The 26270-nt window shown below is 46.4% G+C and overlaps 1 protein-coding gene and 1 long non-coding RNA gene across 5 annotated transcripts in view; one reads left to right on the forward strand and one right to left on the reverse strand.

Moving 5' to 3' along the window:
- The window catches only part of LOC137541819 (uncharacterized), a 743120-nt gene that overhangs the window by 381995 nt on the left and 334855 nt on the right, over positions 1-26270 (forward strand). The window lies entirely within an intron of this gene.
- The window catches only part of LOC137541817 (alpha-N-acetylgalactosaminide alpha-2,6-sialyltransferase 2-like), a 174861-nt gene that overhangs the window by 88969 nt on the left and 59622 nt on the right, over positions 1-26270 (reverse strand). For both annotated transcript variants that reach the window (XM_068263340.1, XM_068263341.1), the window contains exon 2: positions 2148-2553. In XM_068263340.1, coding sequence (XP_068119441.1) covers positions 2148-2553 — 406 coding nt within the window. The remainder of the gene's footprint in view (positions 1-2147; positions 2554-26270) is intronic.

Here is a 26270-nt window from a genome sequence, read left to right on the forward strand (position 1 = left end):
TCAAAGTTGACCCTCCATGGTGCATTATGGGGCGAACCGAACTTCCACAAAGGTTCGCCTGCGGGACGCGAACGCGAACCACGGAAGTTCGCATGGAACCGTTCGCAGGCGAACCGTTCGGCCCAATTTTAATGCTAACCTAGAAGTAAAAAAAAAACACATAAGTAGATAAATACTAGTTCTACTTACATAACAGATGTTTGACACTGTCCACGTTATGATTCCTGTGAACTTTATAAAGGAAAAGCAGAGAATCCTATTCTAGGCAGTTTCCATCTTTGTTACCTTTGACCTCCTGACATTTCCACTTTCACATTTTTTTTTTCTTGCTAATTGTGTATTTGTTACCCGCCCTCCTCCCAGAGTCTTCAGACACTCCCACTGAGGTCTATACTAGGAAGTACACTGTCTTATGTCATTAGAAGGAGGGGGAACTAAAGGGAAGAAGAGGAATATATTGTAGATAAAAAGCCCCCCAGCATGCAACTGTTTGCAATGCTCCTTAGGTATGTGATAACTCCAAACCATAACTGCAGAAAAAGCTTTGAAAGTTTTGAATGCAGGATTAGCATCTGTATCACTAAATACACTCAGACCAGTTGCTGTTAAAATTTGAATGTTAGGGTGCCAATCCCACTTTAAGGTTACATGTGTACAAGGATCACACCTGTACAGATCAGGACATGAACCCGTGGGCGACAGTTCAGTGGTGCAAAGAACATGGGGGGAGGGGGGCAGCATGAAGCATCATGATGCAGGTCTCGGCGGACGTGATGATCTAGCACTCCGGGTCTTTTCGCTATGGATCTGAGTTAAAGCGCTCACACTAGATTCTTTCCAGAGATTGCCCGACCGGGTGCCTCTGCCAACTTTGCACTGGCACGTGCACAAGGTTTACCTCGGTAAAGCTGCCACCCCTACAATCCGCACAAATAAAACTTCCATCATGTTTGGTTAGTGCTACGTCTGTGCCCATTTGTGCTGCAAACATTTAAGATTTGTGCTGCTTTAGTTTGTGAAGATATTGGCACTTTTTTTTTGTTTTCCCCCAGACCATAACATCGCCCAGCCCCATACAACAGTGCACAGATGTGTAACTGGTGTGGTCGGGTAACACTTTCTTTTTTGTTCTGCAAAGATCCTCAATCTATCTTTAATAGTTTTTGATATCTTCACGTTTTTATAAAGGTATTGTTTATACGCTTGCCGACCGCTCCACGCCAATTGGCGTGAAGCCCTGGGGCGGGGTTTTGCAGGGGATTGCACGCTCCACTCTGTTATTAGTCTCCTAGCGTCGATCACCGCTAGGAGACTGAAAATAGATGGTGGTTTCCAGGGCCGGGCCGAGGCATAGGCTGGAGAGGCTACAGCCTCAGGGCACAGTGTAGGAGGGGGCGCAGAATTCATTCGGCTGTCATTCCTAATTGTGTTTGAAGCAGAAAGAAATAAGAAAAGGGGATACATGGCAGTGACTGCAAGCCAGATAACTAAATATTAAGGTGTTGGGGAGGTTGTGGGCCCTGTGGCGCCTCTTAGTCTAATAGCAATCAGTGTGTGACGGCTGGGGTGGCAGGGATGGAGGGGCGCACTTTGGTGTCTCAGCCTTGGGTGCTGGTTTACCTTGTCCCGGCTCTGGTGGTTTCACCGTCTAACAATGTACAGTGCTGTGATCTATGGCAGCGCTGTACTGGGGACAGCCGTGTCACTCGGCTGTCCGCTACAGAGCATCAGGAGTGATCGGCTGTCATAAGCTCATGTCTATGACAGCCGATCGCGGTGATTTGCTGGCAGGGGGAGGGAGGGCTAGGAATAATTAAAAGTAAATTTATTAAAAAATAAACAAACAAACATCCCTGCAGCGATCAGAGCCCACTAACAGAAAGCTCTGTTGGTGGGCAGAATGGGGGGGGGGGGGAAATCGCTTGTGTGCTGAGGTGTACGGCCCTGTGGCGAGCCCTTACTACAGTGGCCTAAATTATAAAAAATAGCCTGGTCACTTGGGGGTGTAAGCCTACGGACCTCAAGTGGTTAAAATGATATAAATATGGCCGCCTCCATATCCCTCTCACTTTAGCGCTACTTATACTCTGTCACTAACAACCTATCTACCCAAGAAGACCTATTAAACCACATCATCTTAAACTTACAGAATTGACATGTGTGTCATCCCTCGCGTACTTGTCCCCCAGATAGTTGATGTACACGAAAGTGGTGGTTCTCACGGTCACCTTGGTCATGTTCAGTAAGGAGCGTGAAGCTATGGTGACGTTCCCCGTTAGTCTCTTGACTGGGATTGTGATTTTCACCTTGGCAGCTGTATTAGGAGGCGCAGGCCGCTTGGTGACCTTGTGTGGTGGTTGCGTTGGAACATTTGCTGGCTTAGCAGTCTGTGCTTTCGAATGTGTGGTGACATTCTTAGAGTCCGGGTCTATTTTGAGGAGGCTTTGCGTCTTATTTGTCATTTTAGCAGTGCCGGTAAATAAACGTGTTGGTGAAAGTCTTTGGTTTGACTCTAGCTGTTTTTTGAGTTCCTCTTCAACATAGAGGCTGTACCTGTAAGAGACAATCACAAACGGTTTAATCCCAGCCCAGTAGGAATGCCAACATGGCTCTTTGAGGAGTGTGGTTGCCTTTAGACTCATTGAGCCTAGAGCAGAGTATCCTTGGACTTGTGCTCAATGTTCTCAAGGCTCACAACCTCCATGCTAGAAAAGACAAAATAACACAGGAAAACTGGGAGCCCGATCTGGTTGTTGGATTGTTGGTCATAAAAAAGAAATTAAAAAAATTGGGTGAATTAATAACTACTGGATACTCCAAACTTTAAGGTTGTTAGATCCAGCAACAATCGTAATCTTATGTTGAAGTGAACCCCCCCCCCCCCCCCCCCCCAGTCGACCTGGAGATTCATTGCAGCTCCGAGAATTTAACTCCTTATGAAATGCATAACATTTTGGTTAAAATGACCCGAAAACCCCCCCTTCCTGATGCCTAACCTTCAAACCCCCCCTCCCTGATGCCTAACCCTAACCCCCCCCCCCCCTTCCTGATGCCTAACCCTAAACCCCCCCCTTCCTGAAGCCTAACCCAAAAACCCTCCTTTCTGATGCCTAACCCTAAAACCGCCCATCCTGATGCCTAACCTTCAAACCCCCCCCCCCCTTCCTGACTCCTAACCCTAACTCCCCCCCCCCCCCCTTCCTGATGCCGAACCCTAAAACCCTCCTTCCTGATGCCTAACCCTAAAATCTGCTTTCCTGACGCCTAACCATAAAACCCCCTTTTCTGATGCTTAAGCCTACACCCCCCCCCCTTCCTGATGCCCAACCCTAAAACCTTTCAGACACCCGTCCCCCTCCTTCCCAAAGGGGCAGAATGTCCGTGTCATGGAGGCACTCATATCAGGCTGGACTTTTGTTACACTCCCAATACTGCCTGATTGAGCGGAATTTTGCCAGTAAAATGTATTGCTATATATCAAATTTTTCTTGAGTAAAGTGATTTTTCAGTTTAAATCAACTTTTGAGTCCGTTAGTGGAAGTTAAGTTCACCACTACCTCCCTTTTTTTAATAATTTTAAACTATTTAACCCTCCGCCTGGTGCCTCTGTTTTAACAACTATTCTTCACGAGTGTCCACCCCTGGTGGAGGGGGGCTACAACATTTCTTCATATCTACAGAGAGTGACATTTTTAACACGAGTGGGGTGGGATGTCCCCTCCTGCCATCACAGTGGTTACCAGGGATGATCAATGAGATGCACATTCTTCTGAAACTATGCAAATATGTATGCAAATATATGCAGCTTTAAAAAGGACCAATTAATTTAAACCTGGATTTAAATTGATTGGTCCATTTTCAAACTGCATACATTTGCATAAAAATTTGCATCAACTCGGAAGAATTTGCATATCTGTGACCATCCCTAGTGGTTACCAGTGGAAACCCACCTTTGTGAGTATATTACCACATCAAATTTACCACCACATTTGCCGAATCGACATATTGCACTATTGGGGCTCCTGGTCTCTTTTGTCTTTCTAGTATTAATTGCTTCTGAATTCTTTAGTGATATGCATGGTGAGGGGTGCAGTGGGGGCGTGGCTAGTGGTGTGGCAGAGGTGTGTCTTAACCTCTTGAGGACCACAGGCTTTATCCCTCTCCCCCCAGTGACCAGACTATTCTTTACAAATTAGCGCTCTACAGCTTTAAGTGCTCACTGCAGAGCTATAAAAGTCAACACATAAGTGATTTCCCCCCCCCCCCCCCTTTTCTGCCCACCAACAGAGCTTTCTTCCCTGATTCCCCCCCCCCCCCCCTCCCCTAAAATGTTTGTTTATTTCTATATTTATTTGTATTTTTTTATAAATACACCTATTTGTTGTATTTTTTTTTTATCCCTCCTTCCCCCCGCCAGTCAATCACCGTGATTGGCTGTCATAGGCATCAGCCTATGAGAGCCGATCGCTCCTGTGTCTCCCAGGGGGATAGCCGAGTGACACAACCGAGTACAGCGCTGGCATAGATTGCAGCGCTGTACAATGTAAATAGACGGCCGTCTAACAGTCTCCTAGTGGTGATTGCCGCTGGGAGACTGATGGCAGATCCGAGCTAACTCATTCAAGTGGAGATGCACGCACGTCAGAGAGCGATCTCCTGCTATTCCCTGTCCCAGGACTTGACGCCAATCGGCGTGATGCGGTAGTTAGAAAGTAAAGTGTCCCTCTCTTATCTCAAAATGTTCGCAGCTCCTTTTGAACTGGACAGGACTGTGGTGCATAAATTAGCAGCATGTTGCTGTGCGACATATTACCTGCCAACACACCACTTAGAAACACATTGCTGAGAGATGTACCACAACAGGTGTAGCATGCTGTGATTGAGCTGTCAATGTTCAATTATAATTGCAAACATTTTTCTTAAAGTATGCCTGAAATGAGAGGGCTATGGAGACTACCGCATTTATTTATTTTAAAACCATACGAATTGCCTGGCTATCCTGCCATAGCCACAAGCCCATAATCATCAGTGGTCTGAAACTCTGTCCCCTCAATTGGCAAATCCACCATGGTGCGGGGGCGGCGGTGCGTCCTAGTGGACAGTGTCATGTGCAGCAGGTTACGGGGGGAGGGGGGAGGGCTGGTGTGTGGCGGCATAGCTAGCATAGTTGCCCCAGTATGGCTAGTATAGTTACCCCAGTATAGCTAGTATAGTGCCCAGTATGGGTAGGTAGTGCCCCAGTATAGCTAGTATAGTGCCCAGTATGGCTAGTATAGTGCCCAGTATAGGTAGGTAGTGCCCCAGTATAGCTAGTATAGTGCCCAGTATAGCTAGTATAGTGCCCCAGTACAGCTAGTATAGTGCCCAGTATAGCTTGTATAGTGCCCGGTATGGGTAGGTAGTGCCCCAGTATAGCTAGTATAGTGCCCAGTATAGCTTGTATAGTGCCCAGTATAGCTTGTATAGTGCCCAGTATAGCTTGTATAGTGCCCAGTATAGCTTGTATAGTGCCCATTATAGCTTGTATAGTGCCCAGTATAGCTTGTGTAGTGCCCAGTATAGCTTGTATAGTGCCCAGTATAGCTTGTATAGTGCCCAGTATAGCTAGTATAGTGCCCAGTATAGCTTGTATAGTGCCAAGTATAGCTTGTATAGTGCCCAGTATAGCTAGTATAGTGCCCAGTATAGCTAGTATAGTGCCCAGTATAGCTAGTATAGTGCCCAGTATAGCTTGTATAGTGTCCAGTATAGCTTGTATAGTGTCCAGTATAGCTTGTATAGTGCCCAGTATAGCTTGTATAGTGCCCAGTATAGCTAGTATAGTGCCCAGTATAGCTTGTATAGTGCCCAGTATGGCTAGTACAGTGCCCCAGTATAGCTAGTATAGTGCCCCAGTATAGCTAGTATAGTGCCCCAGTATAGCTAGTATAGTGCCCAGTATAGGTAGTACAGTGTCCCAGTATAGCTAGTATAGTGCCCAGTATGGGTAGGTAGTGCCTCAGTATAGCTAGTATAGTGCCCAGTATAGCTAGTATAGTGCCCAGTATAGGTAGGTAGTGCCCCAGTATAACTAGTATAGTGCCCAGTATGGGTAGGTAGTGCCCCAGTATAGCTAGTATAGTGCCCAGTATAGCTAGTATAGTGCCCAGTATAGCTAGTATAGTGCCCCAGTATAGCTAGTATAGTGCCCCAGTATAGCTAGTATAGTGCCCCAGTATACCTCGTATAGTGCCCAGTGTAGCTAGTATAGTGCCCAGTATGGGTAGTATAGTGCCCAGTATGGGTAGTATAGTGCCCAGTATGGGTAGGTAGTGCCTCAGTATAGCTAGTATAGTGCCCAGTATGGGTAGGTAGTGCCTCAGTATAGCTAGTATAGTGCCCAGTATGGGTAGGTAGTGCCCCAGTATAGCTAGTATAGTGCCCAGTATAGGTAGGTAGTGCCCCAGTATAGCTAGTATAGTGCCCAGTATGGGTAGGTAGTGCTCCAGTATAGCTAGTATAGTGCCCAGTATGGGTAGGTAGTGCCCCAGTATAGCTAGTATAGTGCCCAGTATAGGTAGCACAGTGCCCCAGTATAGCGCCCTAGTATGAGCAGGTAGTGTCCCAGTATAGCCGCAGGGCGCGCTGCTGTGAATCAGTTACACGGGCAGGAGAGGGGTATATAGAGGAAGCAGGCGCCGTCTAAGATAACAGCAGTGGCGTCCGCGGGGGGGGGGAGGGGGGGATCGTTTGGGCTTGCAAGAGGACAGTCCCGCGGCCCAACTGCAAACGTCCCACGGACCAGCCGTGGGCCACAGACCAGTGGCTCGGGAGCCTGAGCTCTTGATAAAATCACAATATGGACTTACCAGGGCTTCCTCCAGCCCACTGTAGCCTGGAAGGTCCCCTGGTGGCCTCCTGGCTCCTCCCCCGGTCCCGCTGGCGGCTCTGTTATTCAGCGACATCGGAGAGCTCAGGGTCCCTTTTAAGGCCTCTCACCCTTAAATTAAATATTTACTCTTGTTCCTCTGTAAAGAGGTACTTCAGTGAAAATAACATAAATATATTTTCTTTACACTATTGATTGATAATTTATTTAGTCAGTGCTTGCCCGTTGTAAAATCTTTCCTCCCCCTGATTTACATTCTGAAAACTATCAGAGGTGGTGATATCTTTAGTCCCGCCAGGTGATCTCTTTTGGAATGTTCATTTACTGACCGTTCTAAAGCCAGTAGAAAATTACCTATAACCTCACTGGGAGGGTAAGGTTACATACCAACAGACAGCAATATATAGATATAGGAAGTGCTTCTGTAGCGGAAACCAGGAAAGTTACCATAAAAGTTCAATATCCTGAACAATTTACTGCATTCCCCTAAATGTCACGACAGGGCCTCTTTACACCACCCTTGTCAGTTTTCAGCATGATCTCTGCAGTGAGTGTAGCCCGGAGGCACTCCTGGAACCGTCTGCTGAGATGTTCAGAAGAATGCTGCATGTGGCCGCCAGCTACGACTATCCGGTGTCATGTGACTACAGTGATTAGACCTCGTGAGCAGCTGACCCTCTGTCAGCTGCCTGTCACAGGCCAGCCCTGGAGGGGTGCGGTCCGAGAGAGAGCCCGAAAATAGAAAGGCAGCTGCAACTAAGAAACCTGCGTGACGTATAACTTTACAGAAGGATGAGCGTAACGTTATTGCCGTACTTTTCAAGCCCAACAAGAGTGTCACAGAAAAGCTATCAAAAGTTATCAAAAATATACATTAGAAACCTTCTTCCGAAAACCTTTGCGTTTTTTTGTTTGTTATTTATCTAGAAATTTGCAGCCTCAGAGGTGCAGAGGGATTCTGAACTGCGTAGGTGTGATTTTACAACAGGAAGGGGAGAGACAACAAGCAACTCCAGGACACTGAGGGCTCTTTCACATCAGAGCTCATTTCCTGCGTTTTGAATTTCAAAACTTTGCGTTAAGCAAGATAAAATGAGTCTATAGACTTTCAGTTTAGCTTTCACATCCGACACTTCATTTTGGTGGCACCGGGAGCTTTTAATCGGAGCCGATGGTTTCCCATTGCGTGATCTATAACCACAGCCGCTGATTGCGGCTATTTAAAGCCGTGCAGGAGAACGGTTCCTGCGTGTTTCCTGATTTGAAAGAAGCCTAAGCAAAGGTGCCCGAACACTAATAGATTTTCCCATTCGATTCCTTGCAGATGCAATTCATCTGATGGGAATTGATTCCCGAAAATGTCAGATCCATCAATTTTTCCACTGCAGTGGACCAGTGCAACTGGTGTTCGATCAATTTACAATAGATTCCCAGCTGGAATCTATTGGAAATTGATGTGCAGTGTATGATAAGAAAGGAATCGGCCGTTTCGGAACATTGTATGGAAATCTAGAAGTGTATGGCCACCTTTTTATTATTGTTATTATTATTTATATAGCGCTGGCAACTTCCGTAACGCTGTACAGAGTTTATGGTCTTGTCACTTAACTGTCCCTCAGAGGGGCTCACAATCTAATCCCTACCATAGTCTTGTTTAGTGTATGTATCGTAGTCTAGGGGGAAGCCATTTAAAGCTCATGAGAATATATACAAAAAAAAAGTTTTTTTTTTTTGTTTTTGTTTGTTTTTTTACCTTTTAAGGGACCTATAAAATAGTGACCCCATGCCATTCCTCTAGCAGCACCCCTGCACCTGAAATCGCTGCTGAAAATGTTTGACCATTTCGGTCAAATAAGCTATGACAAGGAAGAAGCAGAACTTAGTTCCGAGGGTCTGCCTCTCCTCTGTGACGTACTCTCCTTGTCTTCCCCACCCCTCTGAACTGCGCTCCCAATGATGAGCTGCTCCCTGCTCTGATTCTCCAGCGCGAGCAGAGTGACACTGTCCCAGTGTCAGCGTTACACAAGCTAGCTCTGTGTACGGTGCTCACACGCACTTTACTGCGCATGTGCACACGCAAACTCCACCCTACAGACCTTCCCCGCTCCTCTCACAGTCCCCTCTGTTAAGCACTGGCTTCGGAAGCCCAAGTGCTCCCGAAGATGGGCGGCTCCATACTGCACATGCGTAGGAGAGAGAGCGCAGGCGCAGTGAAGGGCTACCAAAGCCTCCTTTGGTGGCAGAGAGCAGTACTTCACCAATTGGTTGTATACTGCTATCAGGGAGCCAGCGCTGGAATGAGGGATCCATGAGAGGAGTGGTAAGGGCTCTGGAGGACCCAGAGCCTTCCCTCTCCTGGGTAAGTATCTGTTTCATTTTTAACAGGTTCCCATTCACTTAAACTTTGGGATGTGGGAGAAAACCAGAGTGCCCAGAGGAAACCCATGCAGACACGTGGAAAGCATACAAACTCTGTGCAGATGGTACCCTAGCTGGGATTCAAACCAGGAACCCAGCACTGCAAGGCGAGGCAAGAGTGCGAACCACTACACCACCATGCTGGTTAAAGAGAAACTGTGACCAAGAATTGAACTTTATCCCAATCAGTATCTGCTACCCCCTTTCCCATGAGAAATCTTTTCCTTTTCACAAACGGATCATCAGGGGGCTCTGTATGGCTGATATTGTGGTGAAACCCCTGCCACAGGAAACTGTGAGGACCATGGTCCTGGCAGTTTCCTGTCTGTGAACCTTGTTGCATTGTGGGAAATAGCGGTTTACAGCTGTTTCCAACTGCCAAAAAAGCAAGCAGCAGCTACCTCCAGTGACATTACCTGCCAGTAGTAAAGATGTCACCATGTGATACATGTCAGAATGTAAAGCAGGGGAGGAAAGATTTTACAATGAGAAAGCACTGACTAAATCATTTATACATAATTATTGTAAGAATGAAGCACTTTTTTTTATTGTACACCATACCATACACTAAAGTTGCCCATGTATCAGGCAACTTTGGAGGCCGATCGACAATTATTATTGAATTGGTTGAAAACCGGTGCCACCAAGTGCAGGCCCGATTTGAGGCAGGTTTCACAACTATGATTAGTGGTGCAAGCACCGCAATGTACTGCAGGAACCAGCCGTCATGTGACCCTGCAGCCGAGGCATGGGGTCATATGCATAGCTCCGTACCCGCTCAGTGATGTACTCCCTGCAGGAAGTATGTCACAGGGATTTCCGATGGTCTGCGCCGCGTTGCATAGCACTCCTGCCGTTCACACTTGCTGCATCGCCCATTGACTTGCATTGCTGCATAATTCATGTGGTTGGCACAGATCATCCAGTGACACGCTACAGACTTTGCATCGGGAATGCGTCAACTCTCCTACTTTTGGCCCACCACGTCAAGTGTGCAAGTCTCCATAGTCTTGCATGGCCCTTGTTGCAAGAATGTGGGGGGGTGAAGCATAACACAGGTGAAGCAGCGTGCTAGTGTGAAATGGTAGCCTCCATACCCCTCTCAGGCCCAGTGCACACCAAAACCGCTAGCAGATCCGCAATACACTAGCGGTTTTGTGAGCTGATTTCAGAGCGATTCTAGGCATGTTTAGAGAGGTTTTGTAAACATGCCTAGCGGTTTTTGGAGCGTTTTTGTGTAGCAGATTACACATATTGTTACAGTAAAAGCAGTTACTGAACAGCCTGGAAAACCACTCTAATCTAGCGTTTTCCAGAGCGGTTTGCGTTTTTCCTATACTTTACATTGAGGCAGAAACGCTACTGCAAACGTGCAGCAGGAGTCATGTCTGCGGTTTGCTACAAACCTCAAACCGCCGGTGTGCACCAGCCCATTGAAATACATTAGCTAAGCGTATTTACACGCGGATGCGGCCGGCGGATCGCACGTAAAACCGCTGTGCACTGGGCCTCACTTTAAGCTGCTAAGCAGAGTTCTTTCTCCTGTGGTGTGTTTCTGACTTATCTCTTTGTACTTTGTTCAATGTATACAGCCCTGTTTCATCACTTGCTCTTGCTTTATAAGCTGTTTGTACAGTGATTTAGGATATGTTGGCTTTACAAAATAACCTCATTACAGCTCAGTTATGTAAACGTGACAATACTATGAGAGGACGGGATCATGCATAGAAGTTGCGGCTTTGCTGTTCCTCTTGTGAGGGATCTGGAAGAATATTGCTGATTGTTCAGAGAATGCTGCTTCCCTGTGCCAATCCACGGCCTCTCCTAGCTTATGAATTCCTGCCCCAGAACCAGCATGCAGAACAGGTGCTCTGACTCCGACTGCTGCATGCTTGTACCAGGTGTGACTCCGCTGGCGGCATGCTTGTTCCAGGTGTAACTCCGACTGCTGCATGCTTGTACCAGGTGTGACTCCGCTGGCTGCATGCTTGTTCCAGGTGTAACTCCGACTGCTGCATGCTTGTACCAGGTGTGACTCCGCTGGATGCATGCTTGTTCCAGCTGTGACTCCGCTGGCTGCATGCTTGTTCCAGCTGTGACTCCGCTGGCTGCATGCTTGTTCCAGGTGTGACTCCGCTGGCTGCATGCTTGTTCCAGCTGTGACTCTGCTGGCTGCATGCTTGTTCCAGCTGTGACTCCGCTGGCTGCATGCTTGTTCCAGGTGTGACTCCGCTGGCTGCATGCTTGTTCCAGGTGTGACTCCGCTGGCTGCATGCTTGTTCCAGGTGTGACTCCACTGGCTGCATGCTTGTTCCAGCTGTGACTCCGCTGGCTGCATGCTTGTTCCAGCTGTGACTCCGCTGGCTGCATGCTTGTTCCAGGTGTGACTCCACTGGCTGCATGCTTGTTCCAGCTGTGACTCCGCTGGCTGCATGCTTGTTCCAGCTGTGACTCTGCTGGCTGCATGCTTGTTCCAGCTGTGCCTCCGCTGGCTGCATGCTTGTTCCAGCTGTGACTCCGCTGGCTGCATGCTTGTACCAGCTGTGACTCTGCTGGCTGCATGTTTGTACCAGGTGTGACTCTGCTGGCTGCATGCTTGTACCAGGTGGGACTCATCTGGTTGCATGCTTGTTCCATGTGTGACTGCTTGCTGCATGCTCGTTCCAGGTGTGACCCTGTGGGCTGCATGCTTGTTCCAGGTGTGACTCAGCTGGCATCATACTTGTTCCAGTTGTGCCTCCGCTGGCTGCATACTTGTTCCAGGTGTGACTGCTGGCTGCATGCTTTTTCCAGGTGTGACTGCTGACAGCATGCTTGTTTCAGGTGTGACTCCACTGGCTGCATGCTTGTTCCAGGTGTGACTCCGCTGGCTGCATGCTTGTTCCAGGTGTGACTCCGCTGGCTGCATGCTTGTTTCAGCTGTGACTCCGCTGGCTGCATGCTTGTTCCAGCTGTGACTCTGCTGGCTGCATGCTTGTTCCAGGTGTGACTACGCTGGCTGCATGCTTGTTCCAGGTGTTACTCCGCTGGCTGCGTCCATTCTGAAGAGCCCTGGGGGCCAACTGAAGCATGGGGAATCTCCATGGAGCTGCAATAGACCAATGGGAATACTCGGCAACAGAGAAAATTCTCATTGGTTCATGTTGAACCAATGACAATTCTCCTTGTTGCTAGGCCGAATTGGCCTGTTGCAGCCCAGGCTCTCCCCCGTATGTGAGGCAATGGCTGGCTCTCTGGCAGTCGGTGTGCTACGACCTCCACAATTCTGCTCAGAACACTCCTCTCTTCCCTGTGCATGAGGTTTCTCTCGTTTCCGCATCCAGACCCTGCCCTACATGTTTCGTCTCGATTGAATTATCGGGCTCGGGTATGGGCGCCTTTGTGAGAGCTATATGCATAAATAAACCCCCTTCCCTGCCCAATTAGTCTCCCTTCATGTGACTCAAGACACCACTAACAAAATCGCAATGCACGGCTGCTACCAGTACGTAGTAACAATATTTGGGTTCCATACTTCCCTATTTTCTCCAGTACCTTGATCTTGTATTTACATAAAGGTAAACTATAGTGAAAGCCAAAATACGGGGATAGCCTGCTGCATCTGCTCATACAGGGGAAATCCGCATACAGTATAATAATTACCATATTTTTCGGAACTCCAGAATATAAGACACACCTAAGTTTAGAGGGCGAAAATCGGGGGGGGGGGGGGGGGGGGTTATACACTAATTGTTCATGTTGTCCCCAATTATTGTGTCCCCTCTTGTTACCATGCCCCCTCCTTTGTGGTTCTCCAGCCCCCCGCATGTCTCCTCCACTCCCCCTTAGCGACAGCACAGTCTTACCTCATCATGTGATTACAGCGGGGAACACAGACCTCTCGCCTCCGGTGCGGCTCCCCCTAGTGGCGTCTTCTGTTGATCGCATCAATAGCAAAGGCCGTCACTAGGGGAAGCCGCACCAGAGAGGAGAGGTCTGCTGATATCACTGGTGAAGGTGAGCCGCACTGCCGCTAATGGTTCTTATGCAGGGGGACTGGAGAAGACATGCAGGGGACTGGAGGACCACACTGGGACAGGGCAGGGAATCTTGGACGACGCAGTGAGTCGGTGGTTCGTATCGGCAGGCGATCGTAAGTCGGGGACTCCCTTTCTTTATAATTTTTGCATCCATTGAACTGTGTGAGTTTCTGGAGAGTTTCTGCTTCAATTTCTTTGCAGGATGTCAGAATAGCCTCCCAGAGCTGCTGTTTGGATGTAAACTGTCTGTAAATGGCTGACTTAGACAGGAAGGGACTACAGTGTGGCCCTCACTGATAAGAATTTCCCCTTTTCATCTCTTTCTTGCTCTCAGAAGCCATTTTCTGCTAGGAAAGTGGTTTATAGTTGGAATTTCTTATTAGTGATGGACACACTGTAGTCACTTCCTGTCTGAGTCAGGACTGAGTCAGCCACTTACATACCTATTTAACTCTTTCAGGCAGAGAAAAAAAGGAGCACAGCATAGTTATTTGTGTACTAGGCACTGTACATACACATGTCTATCTCATCATGTCACATGTCACTTTGGGTATCCTTTGAGTTTTCATGAAATATAAAGGTTTTCATACCTTGTCCAAATCATTCAACTATTTCACACTTTTCAGCGGCAGAGAGATCATTTTTCTTTCACATATTGCTTGAAAATAGTGGTCTGCTTTATAATGTGGAACACCCTTTTTTTTGTAGTTTTTCCTTTAATCGGGCTCACCTGGAAATTACTTATCAGAAGTGTCTGAGATTGATTTCAGTGATTAAAAGAGCCCTGAGACACAATACCATCCATGAGTTTAATTAAAAATCTAAATATTTACTGTAATCTTTGACACTTAAATACAATTGGCATAATCATTTGGAATGCAGGGTAGGTCTGTGGATCTGGTTAGTCTGTGCATATGGGGTGTGTTGGTGGATCATCCGTGTTATTTTAAGAAGATCACAGCTAGCACCAGGAACATCTAAAAAATTGTGGACTATATTAGGACACAGTACATGGAATGCCCTTCCACAGCACATCCGTCACTCTCCAACCATTGAAGTTTTTTTTTAAATACTCCCTCAATTTTCTCACTTTCCGATAACCATACGCTTTAACTTAGGCCAGTGATGGCAAACCTATCAGAGCCCGAGTGCCCAAACTGCGACCCAACATCGACTTATTTATCACTGAGTGCCAATGGGGAGGGGGGAGCGGGGGTTTCACTGCGCTGAAAATGGGCATGGCCATGACATTGTATGGGTGGAGCTAACATAATGATGTAACAGCGAGGCATAAGAAAGCAGTGTTTCCGCCATGATGTGGTGAAACGAGGATTCGCATCATGGGTGTGCAGAAACTGTGTGATGCTATTTATTAGTATACCCGCCGTAACCCCAAAGCAGCAAATATAGCCAACTATGACCATTAAATAATAAATGCAGCAACAGCTACCCCAGACGCTGGAAAATAAACGCAATGTGGGCAACATTCCACCAGAACATAAACGCAGTGGGCCACATTTCACCAGAAAACAAACACACTCAGCCACATTTCACCAGAAAAGAACGCAATGTGGGCAACGTTATTTCACCAGAAAATAAACAGTCAGCCACATTTCACCAGAAAATAAATGCAATGTGGGCAACATTTCACCAGAAAATAAATGCAGTCAGCCACATTTCACCAGAAAATAAACGCAGTCAGCCACATTTCACCTGCAAAAAAAGGAATTTACTCACCTGACAGAAATCTCATCTCGTCTCCTCTCCCAGCCGGCCTCTGGAGTGCAGCTCCCCGGACGATCCTCCTGCAGTCTCCCGCGCTGTCAGGCAGAGAGCAGGGCTACGGGAAGATGGCACCTGAAGCCCTGTACTGGAGACACATAGTCTCCAGTACAGGGCTTCAGACACCATCTTCCCGTAGCCCTGCTCTGCCTGCGGAAGGCTATGCAGGCTTGAGCGGGACTGTGGGCTAGCGGCCAGTTCATGCAGGACAGCGCAGCAGCGATGGCGTGCCAGCAAATTCGGCTGTGCGTGCCGGGTGTTGCACGCGTGCCATAGGTTCGCCATCGCTGACTTAGGCCATTCCCCCTTCCACCTCTCGTCAAATTTTACTCCTTACTAGATAAACTAAACAAGCACCTGCATGTATGTATGTACCAGTGTCCATATTTGTTGTATATCGTTGTATCATTATGTACCCCATGTTTGTTTTCCTGCTTTGTACAGCGCCGTGGAATATGTTGGCGCTTTATAAATCAATAATAAGAGTAATACATGTTCTGTAGCGCTGCCTTCTGAACATATATAAAAGTTTTGATTAATCCAGTGGGAAGCGAACAAACTATTTCTTGTCATGAGCTTACTTTCTGGATCCCGCGGTGCGGCTGTCTCCGCCAGGAGTCCGTCTCTTCCGGAGCTGCGCTGCTCTCGCGTGCGTATAACAACCATGGCGTCCTTAGCAACGGGGGCGGGCTTGCGCATCCACGCATAGTAAGAGGATGGATGCGTATGACTAGGCGTTCGTCCTATGCTGCTAGGAAACACCGGAGTTGGCGTCAGCTGACATCTTTAGTCAGCTGACACTCGGGCAGGATTGTCTTAATTTTTGATTGGATGATGTGTGAGTGGCCGGCCACTGATTGGACAGATGCATGTATTTAAAGAAGCTGAGTGCAATGTGCGATTGCCCGTGATATTTAGCTAAGCTAGCTGTTGGGAGCTCCTGTACTGATTGTGCATCTATTCTCATTGTGGATACCTGGATTTTGACTTCGGCTTGTTTTCTGACTATTCCTGTTTGCTTCCTGGACTGACCTTCTGCCTGTTTCACCGTTACAATTGTTTGCCACCTGGACTGACTACAGATACCCTGTTAACCCTGATTCTGCCTATCCCTTGTGTACCACAACTCTCAGATTAACCATGTATGACCTAGGATTGTTCTGGACTTGTCTCTGTTCTTGTGATTGTCAGTTTGGTTCTGGTGGTGTATTGCTTATGCCTTGTTCAGCTCCAATACCTTGCACCCTTAAGGCCTAGGTGTAACCGTAGTCGGGTAGGTGTTGTCTCTCACCTCCTGTTCAAATGAGGACGCGCCACATAAGATGAAGACGGTGGTGGAGATTAGGGCATTGGAGCTGATCTGTGAGGGGTAATCCATCAGACCTTACATTTCTTATATTAAGTAGACTATCTTTCTACGTAGAGATTTGGCTACTGTGTAGCGACATCTTCCAGGCATAGTGATCTGAAAACCATTAGTCTTGTTATGGGTTACTGCATAATACATGCATTTGTAGTGATGGGAGGTAGCAGAATACTATACTCCCTAACCCTCCACATAGCTATTTATCAGCTGTTAAGTCATAGCTGTGCAGCGAAACAATTGTATTTACGGTTCTCAGCCAATGTTATTGGTTGGATCTTCCAACCCAAGTTCACACCTTCGTCACATCACTGCTGGACTTCTGCAGTGCCTTCTATGCAGGCCTTCCAAGTGAAGACCTACACCACCTACAGCTAGCACAGAATGCTACTGTGAGACTGCTAACTTGCCAACTCCTTGCACAATGCGTGCTCTGGATACCTGAAGACTTGTTGCAACTTAATCAGCCCCCTCCCCCCCAGAGGTCACCTTTGGTGACAGTGCCTTCTGTCATGCTGCCCTACACTTTGGAACTCCCTGCCACACCCAATTAGGACATCTCCATCCCTGGAAGCATTTAAGTATAAACTGAAAAGCTATGGGTTCAGTCTGGCATGTATGAACACTTGACTATTTCCTCTGTAACACAGTCCAGAATGCAACCCTGTATTGATCTGAGACCTAATTATGTGCTTTGAGTCCTATGGGAGAAAAACGCTCTACAAATGTTATTTTATAATTCATAAGTGCCTTTTCAGTACAGAGATAAGGCTGTATTCTTCATGCATTTCTCCCCATGTAGGGCGGGCAGCTCACGCAGGTCTCTGATTGCGATACTGAGAGGCCTCAGTCTTATTACCTGCAGAGCGAGACACTCCTGTTATTAATGTAATATTGAAAGCTGTGCAGATACGCTACACAAATATGCATATATAACATCACAGTCTCGTACTCCTGGCCAGAGGCGATAGCTCGGTCATTAACGAGGGAATATTGTTGTGTGTGCAGACATGATAAATATTCAGAATGCCTTGATAACACAGCCCATGCATGTCGTTGGAAGAAATTACTGAAAAAATGTTGCCAAGGGCGTCATTCCCCTCGGGGGTCATTCCCTGCATGATGAGGCTTCCCAGATCTCACAAAGCAGCTGTGAATCCGCTGTCTGTGCCTCTGCCTTAGAAATGTCACCTCTTCCTGTCCTCTGTGACTGAAGCAGGAAGTATCATTCCATAGCTCTCAAATGTCCCTTTTTTGGAGGGACAGTCCCTCTTTGGGAACCCAATCCATCTGTCCCTCTTTCTTCCTTTCAGGACTGACGTACATATCTATGAAAATTTACTATTGAAAAATGCATTTAATTAACTCTAAACTTTACACCCATCCTTTAAATTAATATAGTTCTTCTTTTCAAATGTTAAAATGAAGGAAAATGAACCAGGTTAGAAAGGACCAATGTGGTTTTAATGATAAAATATATTTTTCTTGTGAAATGGTGTATGGTGTGCATGACTAAGGGGTGTGTTGGGCATGTGGTTATAGGTACGGCAGGGTGTGGCTTAAATGTCCCTCTTTCTTATCTCAAAATGTTGAGGCATATAATTTTATTTATTTATTTTTTAATCTATATACCGCCATCCTCTTCTATTTATTTAACAGACAATACTGGGGAACATAGATACTTGAGTTGGTTAAAACGGGTCTGAGATGAAAAACTAACTATAACTTGTCTACATATCTTATCTAAAGTTTTGATAGTTTACACAGCAGATCTAGCTGCAAAGAGCTTCAACATTTTATGATTATGTATTCCTGTGATACAATGAGGGCAGCCATGTTCTGTTTGTCACATTGTTACAGGCTGAGGGCTGGAGATGCTATCAGCTTGCCTGTGTGTAAATTCAGTCCCCTCTCCTCCTCCCTCCTCCCCTCTACTTTTGAAATCAATGGCTAGTAACCTCCTCCTGCCCAGACTGAGCTCCCATAAGCCCTTGCTACAGTGCCAAGGCACTCTAAACAGCTGTGGGCGAGGCTAGTTTAGTTTATTAGAGTATTAAAACAAAACAAAATCAGTATTTGGCTTGAGAAATGCCTTATAAACTATATGAAAGGAACACAATTATGCAATGAGTAAAATGTTATCTAGGATCCACTTTAAAGAGGAACTGTAGTAAAAAATAACATAATGAATAAAATTGCTTATTGTTTACAATATTCATTTATAGAGTAAGTCAGTGTTTGCCCATTGTAAAATCTTTCCTCTCCCTGATTTACATTCCGAAATGTATCACTGGCAATGACCTCTTTAGTCCTGCCAGGTGATCTGTACGGGAATATTCATTACTGAGGCCTAGTGCACACCGGAGCGTTTCCGCTGCGGTTTGTGATCCGCTTGAGGGTGCAGACCCGCTAAGGTAATGTATTTCAATGGGCTGGTGCACACCAGAGCGGGAGGCGTTTTGCAGAAACGCATACTCCCGGGCTGCTGCAGATTTTGGATTGCGAATGCGTTTCTGCCTCAATGTTAACTATAGGAAAAACGCAAACCGCTCCGAAAAACGGCACTTCAGAGCGGTTTGTCAGGCGTTTTTTTGTTACAGTAGCTGTTCAGTTCAGCTTTACTGTGACAATATTAAATCTACTACACCAAAACCGCTACACAAAACCGCAAAACGCTAGCTGAAACGCAGCAGAAAAAGAAGAAAAAGCGGTTCAAAAATCTGCTAGCATTTTGCGGATCTGCTAGCGGTTTTTGGTGTGCACCAGGCCTGAGAGTTCTATGCACAGAGGGAGATATTGCCCACAATGACAGCAGACAGCAAACGGTCATGACCTCACGCTGTGGGATGGATTTCACCACAATACCAGCCATACAGACCCCTCTGAGACGAGGCTTCTAAGTTGTGTTTTTTTTTTTTACTTTGTTTTGTTTTGTTTTTGTTTGTTTTTTAATCGCTTAGGAGAAAAAACAGACCTTAGATGTGCAATGGTTGTGAATTTGCAAAAGCACATCCAGTTTTAAAGGGACTCCGAGCAGTGCAGAAACTATGGAAAGATGCATATCATTTTAAAGCTCTCTTTCTCATCTTTCCTATGATATATATAAACCGCCGCCCTACGCCTTTTAGTTTTCGCTATTTTTGCGATTGAAATTGCAGCGGGCGCGATTTCGATCGCGAAAATAGAGAAAACTAAAAGGCGTAGGGTGACGATTTAGGTGTCGCCAGAAAGAGGAGAAAGAGCGCTTTAAAATGATATCCATCTTTCCATAGTTATATTGTATTACACAGGGCGACTTTTTCCTAAAGTCAACAGCTCCATTCTGCTGAATGGAGCTGCTGACACTGGGAAAGTGTCGTCCTGTGTAATACAAGTAACTATGGAAAGATGGATATCATTTTAAAGCGCTCTTTCTCCTCTTTCTGGCGACACCTAAATCGTCACCCTACGCCTTTTAGTTTTCTCTATTTTCGCGATCGAAATCGCGCCCGCTGCAATTTCAATCGCAAAAATAGCGAAAACTAAAAGGCGTAGGGCGGCGGTTTATATATCATAGGAAAGATGAGAAAGAGAGCTTTAAAATGATATGCATCTTCCCATAGTTTCTGCACTGCTCGGAGTCCCTTTAAGTGCATGTGACCAGTTATGGCTAACCTTGGCACTCCAGCTGTGGTGGAACTACAAGTCCCATGAGACATTGCAATAATCTGACAGCTCTAAGCACAACTCAGAGAGGCAGAGGCATGATGGGATTTGTAGTTTTGTCACAGCTGGAGTGCCGAGGTTAGCCATCACTGCTCTAGACTGAAGACAGAGGCTTGTGTAAGTTAGCTATAGAGCCTGTCCCATGGGATGCTAATTTGCTGAGGCTTGCATGCAAACTGTATGCAGTTTGGGATTGGCCCACTTCCCAGCATCATACAATTTTCATTCAAGGCACAATCTGGAGAGGAGATTAGCAGTAGGTGTCTGAAAGTGGTTGAAGGGAACTGTATGTGCATTCCCCATTTCTGTCACCAAGTATGGAGCGTTCCATTGACATGAATGGGCCACCAAAGAAGAATAAAGTGGACCTGAACTCTTGCAGAAGGAAAACCTACATACTTATGTATTTAGATAGTTTAGCCTGTCTAATTCCCCCTCATCTGTGACTAATCACCACTGTAATTTGATCGCTCAGCTGTGTCACCTGACTGCCACGCCAGAGATCTCATTTGTAAACACAGGATGTTAACCCTATTTCTGCTTCCATGAAAGCAGGAAGGAAGCACACTGCGGATTTATTGCAGGATTAGTATCAGCTGTAACAAAAAAAAATTCTGTAAAGGTTATTATGCTGTTGCTTATCTTCTAGAGCAGAGAGGAAGTTCTGAGTTCAGGTCCGCTTTAATTACCTGACAATAATTCTAAGCTGATGCAAATTTGTATAAGTATATGCAAATCTATGCAGCTTGAAAATTGACAAAACGAATGCAGTAACAGCTGCGTCCGATTGGTCCATTTTCAAGCTGGGTGAATAGCAGGCTAGAGCTGGATGGAGATGCCGTGATGTTCATTGAGCGGTGATTTCCACTTCTCTGCTGAGTGGCGGGTGAATGTCACCTGATTGTTCTGTAAGGGGGTCCTTGTGAAGCCTCTCTGAGCACATTAGTAACGGTGTCCTGAAGCTGCGTTATGGAGTTTCTGTGAATGTTTCTACCCGCCCTTCAGTCATAAATAACAAGTTCATCACTATGGAATTTGTTGGCTGGATATAAATCAATAACAACGTCTTATGCGCTCCCAAGTGTCCAATTCCCTCTTTCTATTAAAACGTTGCACTTTTTTTTTCTACTACTTAATGAGAAATGGAATTATCTGTTTGTACATGTTTTTTTTTCGCCCATAGTTTGGTACTTTGTGCAGACTCCTGTTTTAATTTAACCTCCCTGGCGGTATGGACGAGCTCAGCTCATCCATGTACGCCAAGGAGGATTGCTCAGCCCCTGGAGGGTCTTTTTACTTACTTTTTTTTCGGAACATGTAGCTAGCACTTTGCTAGCTACATGTTCTGTTTGATCGCCGCCACTACCCGCCGATCCGCCGCAATGCTGCCCCCTCCCCCTCTCCCCCGAAACGCCTAGTGCATGATGTCATGACGTTGATGACGTCATGTCCGATCATCACCATGGCGACGGGAGAAGCGACGATAGGAAGTCACGCTTCTCGCGGGATCTCGGAAGCGTAAGTATGGCCGGCGGGGATTGGGAGGGTGGATGCGGACGGCGTGGCGTACTGCTGTAGCTAGCAATACACTAGCTACAGCAAGCGGAAAAAAATATTTAAGAAAAAGGGTAATGCGTACTTATGTACGCATTACCCAGAACGCCAGGGAGGTTAATGCTTATTCAGTGACATACATTCTGATTTGAATCGCAGAGAGCTTTAAACGGTTCTTAAAGAGACACTGAAGCGGAAAAAAAATTATGATATGAATTGGTTGTGTAGTACGAATACTTACTAGAACATTACATATAACATTGCATCATTCTCTAATATTTGCAGCTTACACACTACTCGGCATTCTAAATGATTTTTCAGAGCAGGCCAGTGAACTATTGACCTGTCCTCTGCAGCAAAAATAAATAAATAAATACAGTGCCAGACTAAGCTAACCAGCTTCAGAAGACAGAGCTCTGTGCAACTTTGAAGGTAGTGGAGGTCAATGGATCTTTTGCAACAGATAACTGGAGTTTCTTAACTCTCCCTGTACTGGAAACAATATTAGACTTATGTCTCTGCTCCTAATGTTTTATTTCTTAGTTGTACTACACATACAAATCATTATCATAATTTTTTTTTCACTTCAGTTCCTCTTTAAATTGTTTGGGTCCGTAATGCTGACTACCTGTGCTGGGCTCAGATGCAGCTTGGGTAGACATGACAGCAGTCCATAAGCTGCCTAAACCCCTATTCCATCATCAGCCACACAAGGGAGACAGGGAGACTAGGAGGGGACTCCAGCTAGTCTTTTCCTGTGACCACAGAGCTGACTCCGCCCAAACGAGAGAAAGCAGAGGGAGGAGGTGGGCATGGTCAAGTGATGGCTCTGTGATGACTTTCTTGGCAGCTCTATGCTTTGTCCACAGATCTCTGGGTCATGTGACTGACTTTTCCAAAATTAATTTCCCTGAAACGGCTGCATCAATATGTCAAAATTGCCTATTCTGGTGGCCAGTATACAGTATAGAGCTTATTCTGGTGGCCAGTATGCAGTACAGAGCCTATTGTGGTGGTCAGTATACAGTGCAGAGCCTATTCTGGTGGCCAGTATGCAGTAAAGAGCCTATTCTGGTGGCCAGTATACAGTATAGAGCTTATTCTGGTGACCAGTATACAGTACAGAGCCTGTTCTGGTGGCCAGTATACAGTACAGAGTCTGTTCTGGTGGCCAGTATGCAGTACATAGCTTATTCTGGTGGCCAGTATACAATAGTCTAGTCTAGTGACCTGTATGCAGTGCAGAGCCTATTCTGGTGGCCAGTATGCCGTACAGAGCCTATTCTGGTGACCAGTATACAGTACAGAGCCTGTTCTGGTGGCCAGTATGCAGTACATAGCTTATTCTGGTGGCCAGTATACAATAGTCTAGTCTAGTGACCTGTATGCAGTGCAGAGCATATTCTGGTGGCCAGTATGCCGTACAGAGCCTATTCTGGTGGCCAGTATGCCGTACAGAGCCTATTCTGGTGACCAGTATACAGTACAGAGCCTGTTCTGGTGGCCAGTATGCAGTACATAGCTTATTCTGGTGGCCAGTATACAATAGTCTAGTCTAGTGACCTGTATGCAGTGCAGAGCATATTCTGGTGACCAGTATACAGTACAGAGCCTATTCTGGTGGCCAGTATGCCGTACAGAGCCTATTCTGGTGGCCAGTATGCAGTACAGAGCATATTCTGGTGGCCAGTATGCCGTACAGAGCCTATTCTGGTGGCCAGTATGCAGTACAGAACCTATTCTGGTGGCCAGTATGCAGTACAGAGCCTATTCTGGTGGCCAATATGCAGTACAGAGTCTATTCTAGTGACCTGTATGCAGTGCAGAGCGTATTCTGGTGGCCAGTATGCAGTACAGAGCCTATTCTGGTGGCCAGTATGCAGTACAGGGCCTATTCTGGTGCCTAGGATGCAGTACAGAGCCTATTCTGGTGGCCAGTATGCACTACAGAGCCTAGTCTGGTTGCCGGTATGCAGTACAGAGCCTATTCTGTTGACCAGTATGCAGTGCAGAGCCTATTCTGGTTGCCGGTATGCAGTACAGAGCCTAGTCTGTTGACCAGTATACAATACAGAGCCTATTATAGTGGCCAGTACACCAGTCAGATCAGGTTATAGCAGCCAGTATATAATATACTCTACAGTACACAATTCCTCTTTTGTTTTGAACAGCAAATCACTGTGGTCATTGTACTTTCCTCCAGGGCTGTGGAGTCGGAGTTGGAGTCGGGGCAATTTTGGGCACCCGGAGTCGGAGTCGTGGTTTCATAAACTGAGGAGTCAGTCGGAAGATTTTTGTACCGACTCCACAGCCCTGCTTTCCTCTGCTATATACAGTGGAGGAAATAATTATTTGACCCCTTACTGATTTTGTAAGTTTGTCCAATGACAAAGAAATGAAAAGTCTCAGAACAGTATCATTTCAATGGTAGGTTTATTTTAACAGTGGCAGATAGCACATCAAAAGGAAAATCAAAAAAATAACCTTAAATAAAAGATAGCAACTGATTTGCATTTCATTGAGTGAAATACGTTTTTGAACCCCTACCAACCATTAAGAGTTCTGACTCCCACAGAGTGGTTAGACACTTCTACTCAATTAGTCACCCTCATTAAGGACACCTGTCTTAACTAGTCACCTGTATAAAAGACACCTGTCCACAGAATCAATCAATCAAGCAGACTCCAAACTCTCCAACATGGGGAAGACCAAAGAGCTGTCCAAGGATGTCAGAGACAAAATTGTAGACCTGCACAAGGCTGGAATGGGCTACAAAACCATTAGCAAGAAGCTTGGAGAGAAGGTGACAACTGTTGGTGCGATTGTTCGAAAATGGAAGGAGCACAAAATGACCATCAATCGACCTCGCTCTGGGGCTCCACGCAAGATCTCACCTCGTGGGGTGTCATGGTTCTGAGAAAGGTGAAAAAGCATCCTAGAACTACACGGGAGGAGTTAGTGAATGACCTCAAATTAGCAGGGACCACAGTCACCAAGAAAACCATTGGAAACACATTACACCGCAATGGATTAAAATCCTGCAGGGCTCGCAAGGTCCCCCTGCTCAAGAAGGCACATGTGCAGGCCCGTCTGAAGTTTGCCAATGAACACCTGAATGATTCTGTGAGTGACTGGGAGAAGGTGCTGTGGTCTGATGAGACCAAAATAGAGCTCTTTGGCATTAACTCAACTCGCTGTGTTTGGAGGAAGAAAAATGCTGCCTATGACCCCCAAAACACCGTCCCCACTGTCAAGCATGGGGGTGGAAACATTTTGCTTTGGGGGTGTTTTTCTGCTAAGGGCACAGGACAACTTAATCACATTAACAGGAAAATGGACAGAGCCATGTATCGTGAAATCCTGAACGACAACCTCCTTCCCTCTGCCAGGAAACTGAAAATGGGTCCTGGATGGGTGTTCCAGCACGACAATGACCAAAAAGATACAGCAAAGGCAACAAAGGAGTGGCTCAAGAAGAAGCACATTAAGGTCATGGAGTGGACTAGTCAGTCTTCGAACCTTAATCCAATAGAAAACCTATGGAGGGAGCTCAAGCTCAGAGTTGCACAGAGACAGCCTCGAAACCTCATACACACGGGGTACGGCCGTCGCCGCAACCACGTGGCACGCGCGTGTTGCGGCGACGGTTCGCCCGTGTGTATGACGCGCGCCCCCCGAACCGTCGCCCGTCGGAGCTGTCGCCAGGCGATTGAGGCTACAGCCGTCACCGCAACCTCGCCGGAACTGTCGCTAGTCGACAGTTACCCACACACGGCACACGGAGCTTCCGGCGGGGGGGGAGGAACCTCGGCGACAGCTTCCGCCGCATCGCTAATCCCTCTGCTGCCGTGTGGATGCAGAGGGACTTGGCGACGAGCTGTCGCCGAACTGTCGACGAACTGTCGTGCACACGCTCCCGTGTGCAGCGACAGCTACAATTGTCCCCCCGTGAGTACTTAGCTTTAGGGAGATGATCTGCAAAGAGGAGTGGACCAGCATTCCTCCTAAAATGTGTGCAAACTTGGTCATCAATTACAAGAAACGTTTGACCTCTGTGCTTGCAAACAAGGGTTTTTCCACTAAGTATTAAGTCTTTTATTGTTAGAGGGTTCAAAAACGTATTTCACACAATGGAATGCAAATCAGTTGCTATCTTTTATTTAAGGTTATTTTTTCGATTTTCCTTTTGATGTGCTATCTGCCACTGTTAAAATAAACCTACCATTGAAATGATACTGTTCTGAGACTTTTCATTTCTTTGTCATTGGACAAACTTACAAAATCAGTGAGGGGTCAAATAATTATTTCCTCCACTGTATATAACACATGTTACACTATTTAAATATTCTATAAAATGTACTGTGTTTAAGTACACATGCTAAGTCTACAAATGGAGGATACAGCAAGCAAATGTCTGCGTTTGAAGTAGTAATAAATGTCCTGGCTCTGCCCACACGTATATCAGCCAGTCACTGGCAGAGGGGTGGAAAGGTTGTATGTACAGACACATTATTCCGAACCCATGTCCCCTTCCCTGTGCTATAAATTTCACTGTCTGAGG

Source organism: Hyperolius riggenbachi, chromosome 12, assembly GCF_040937935.1.
Source record: "Hyperolius riggenbachi isolate aHypRig1 chromosome 12, aHypRig1.pri, whole genome shotgun sequence".
In the NCBI taxonomy this organism is placed as follows: Eukaryota; Metazoa; Chordata; class Amphibia; order Anura; family Hyperoliidae; genus Hyperolius; species Hyperolius riggenbachi.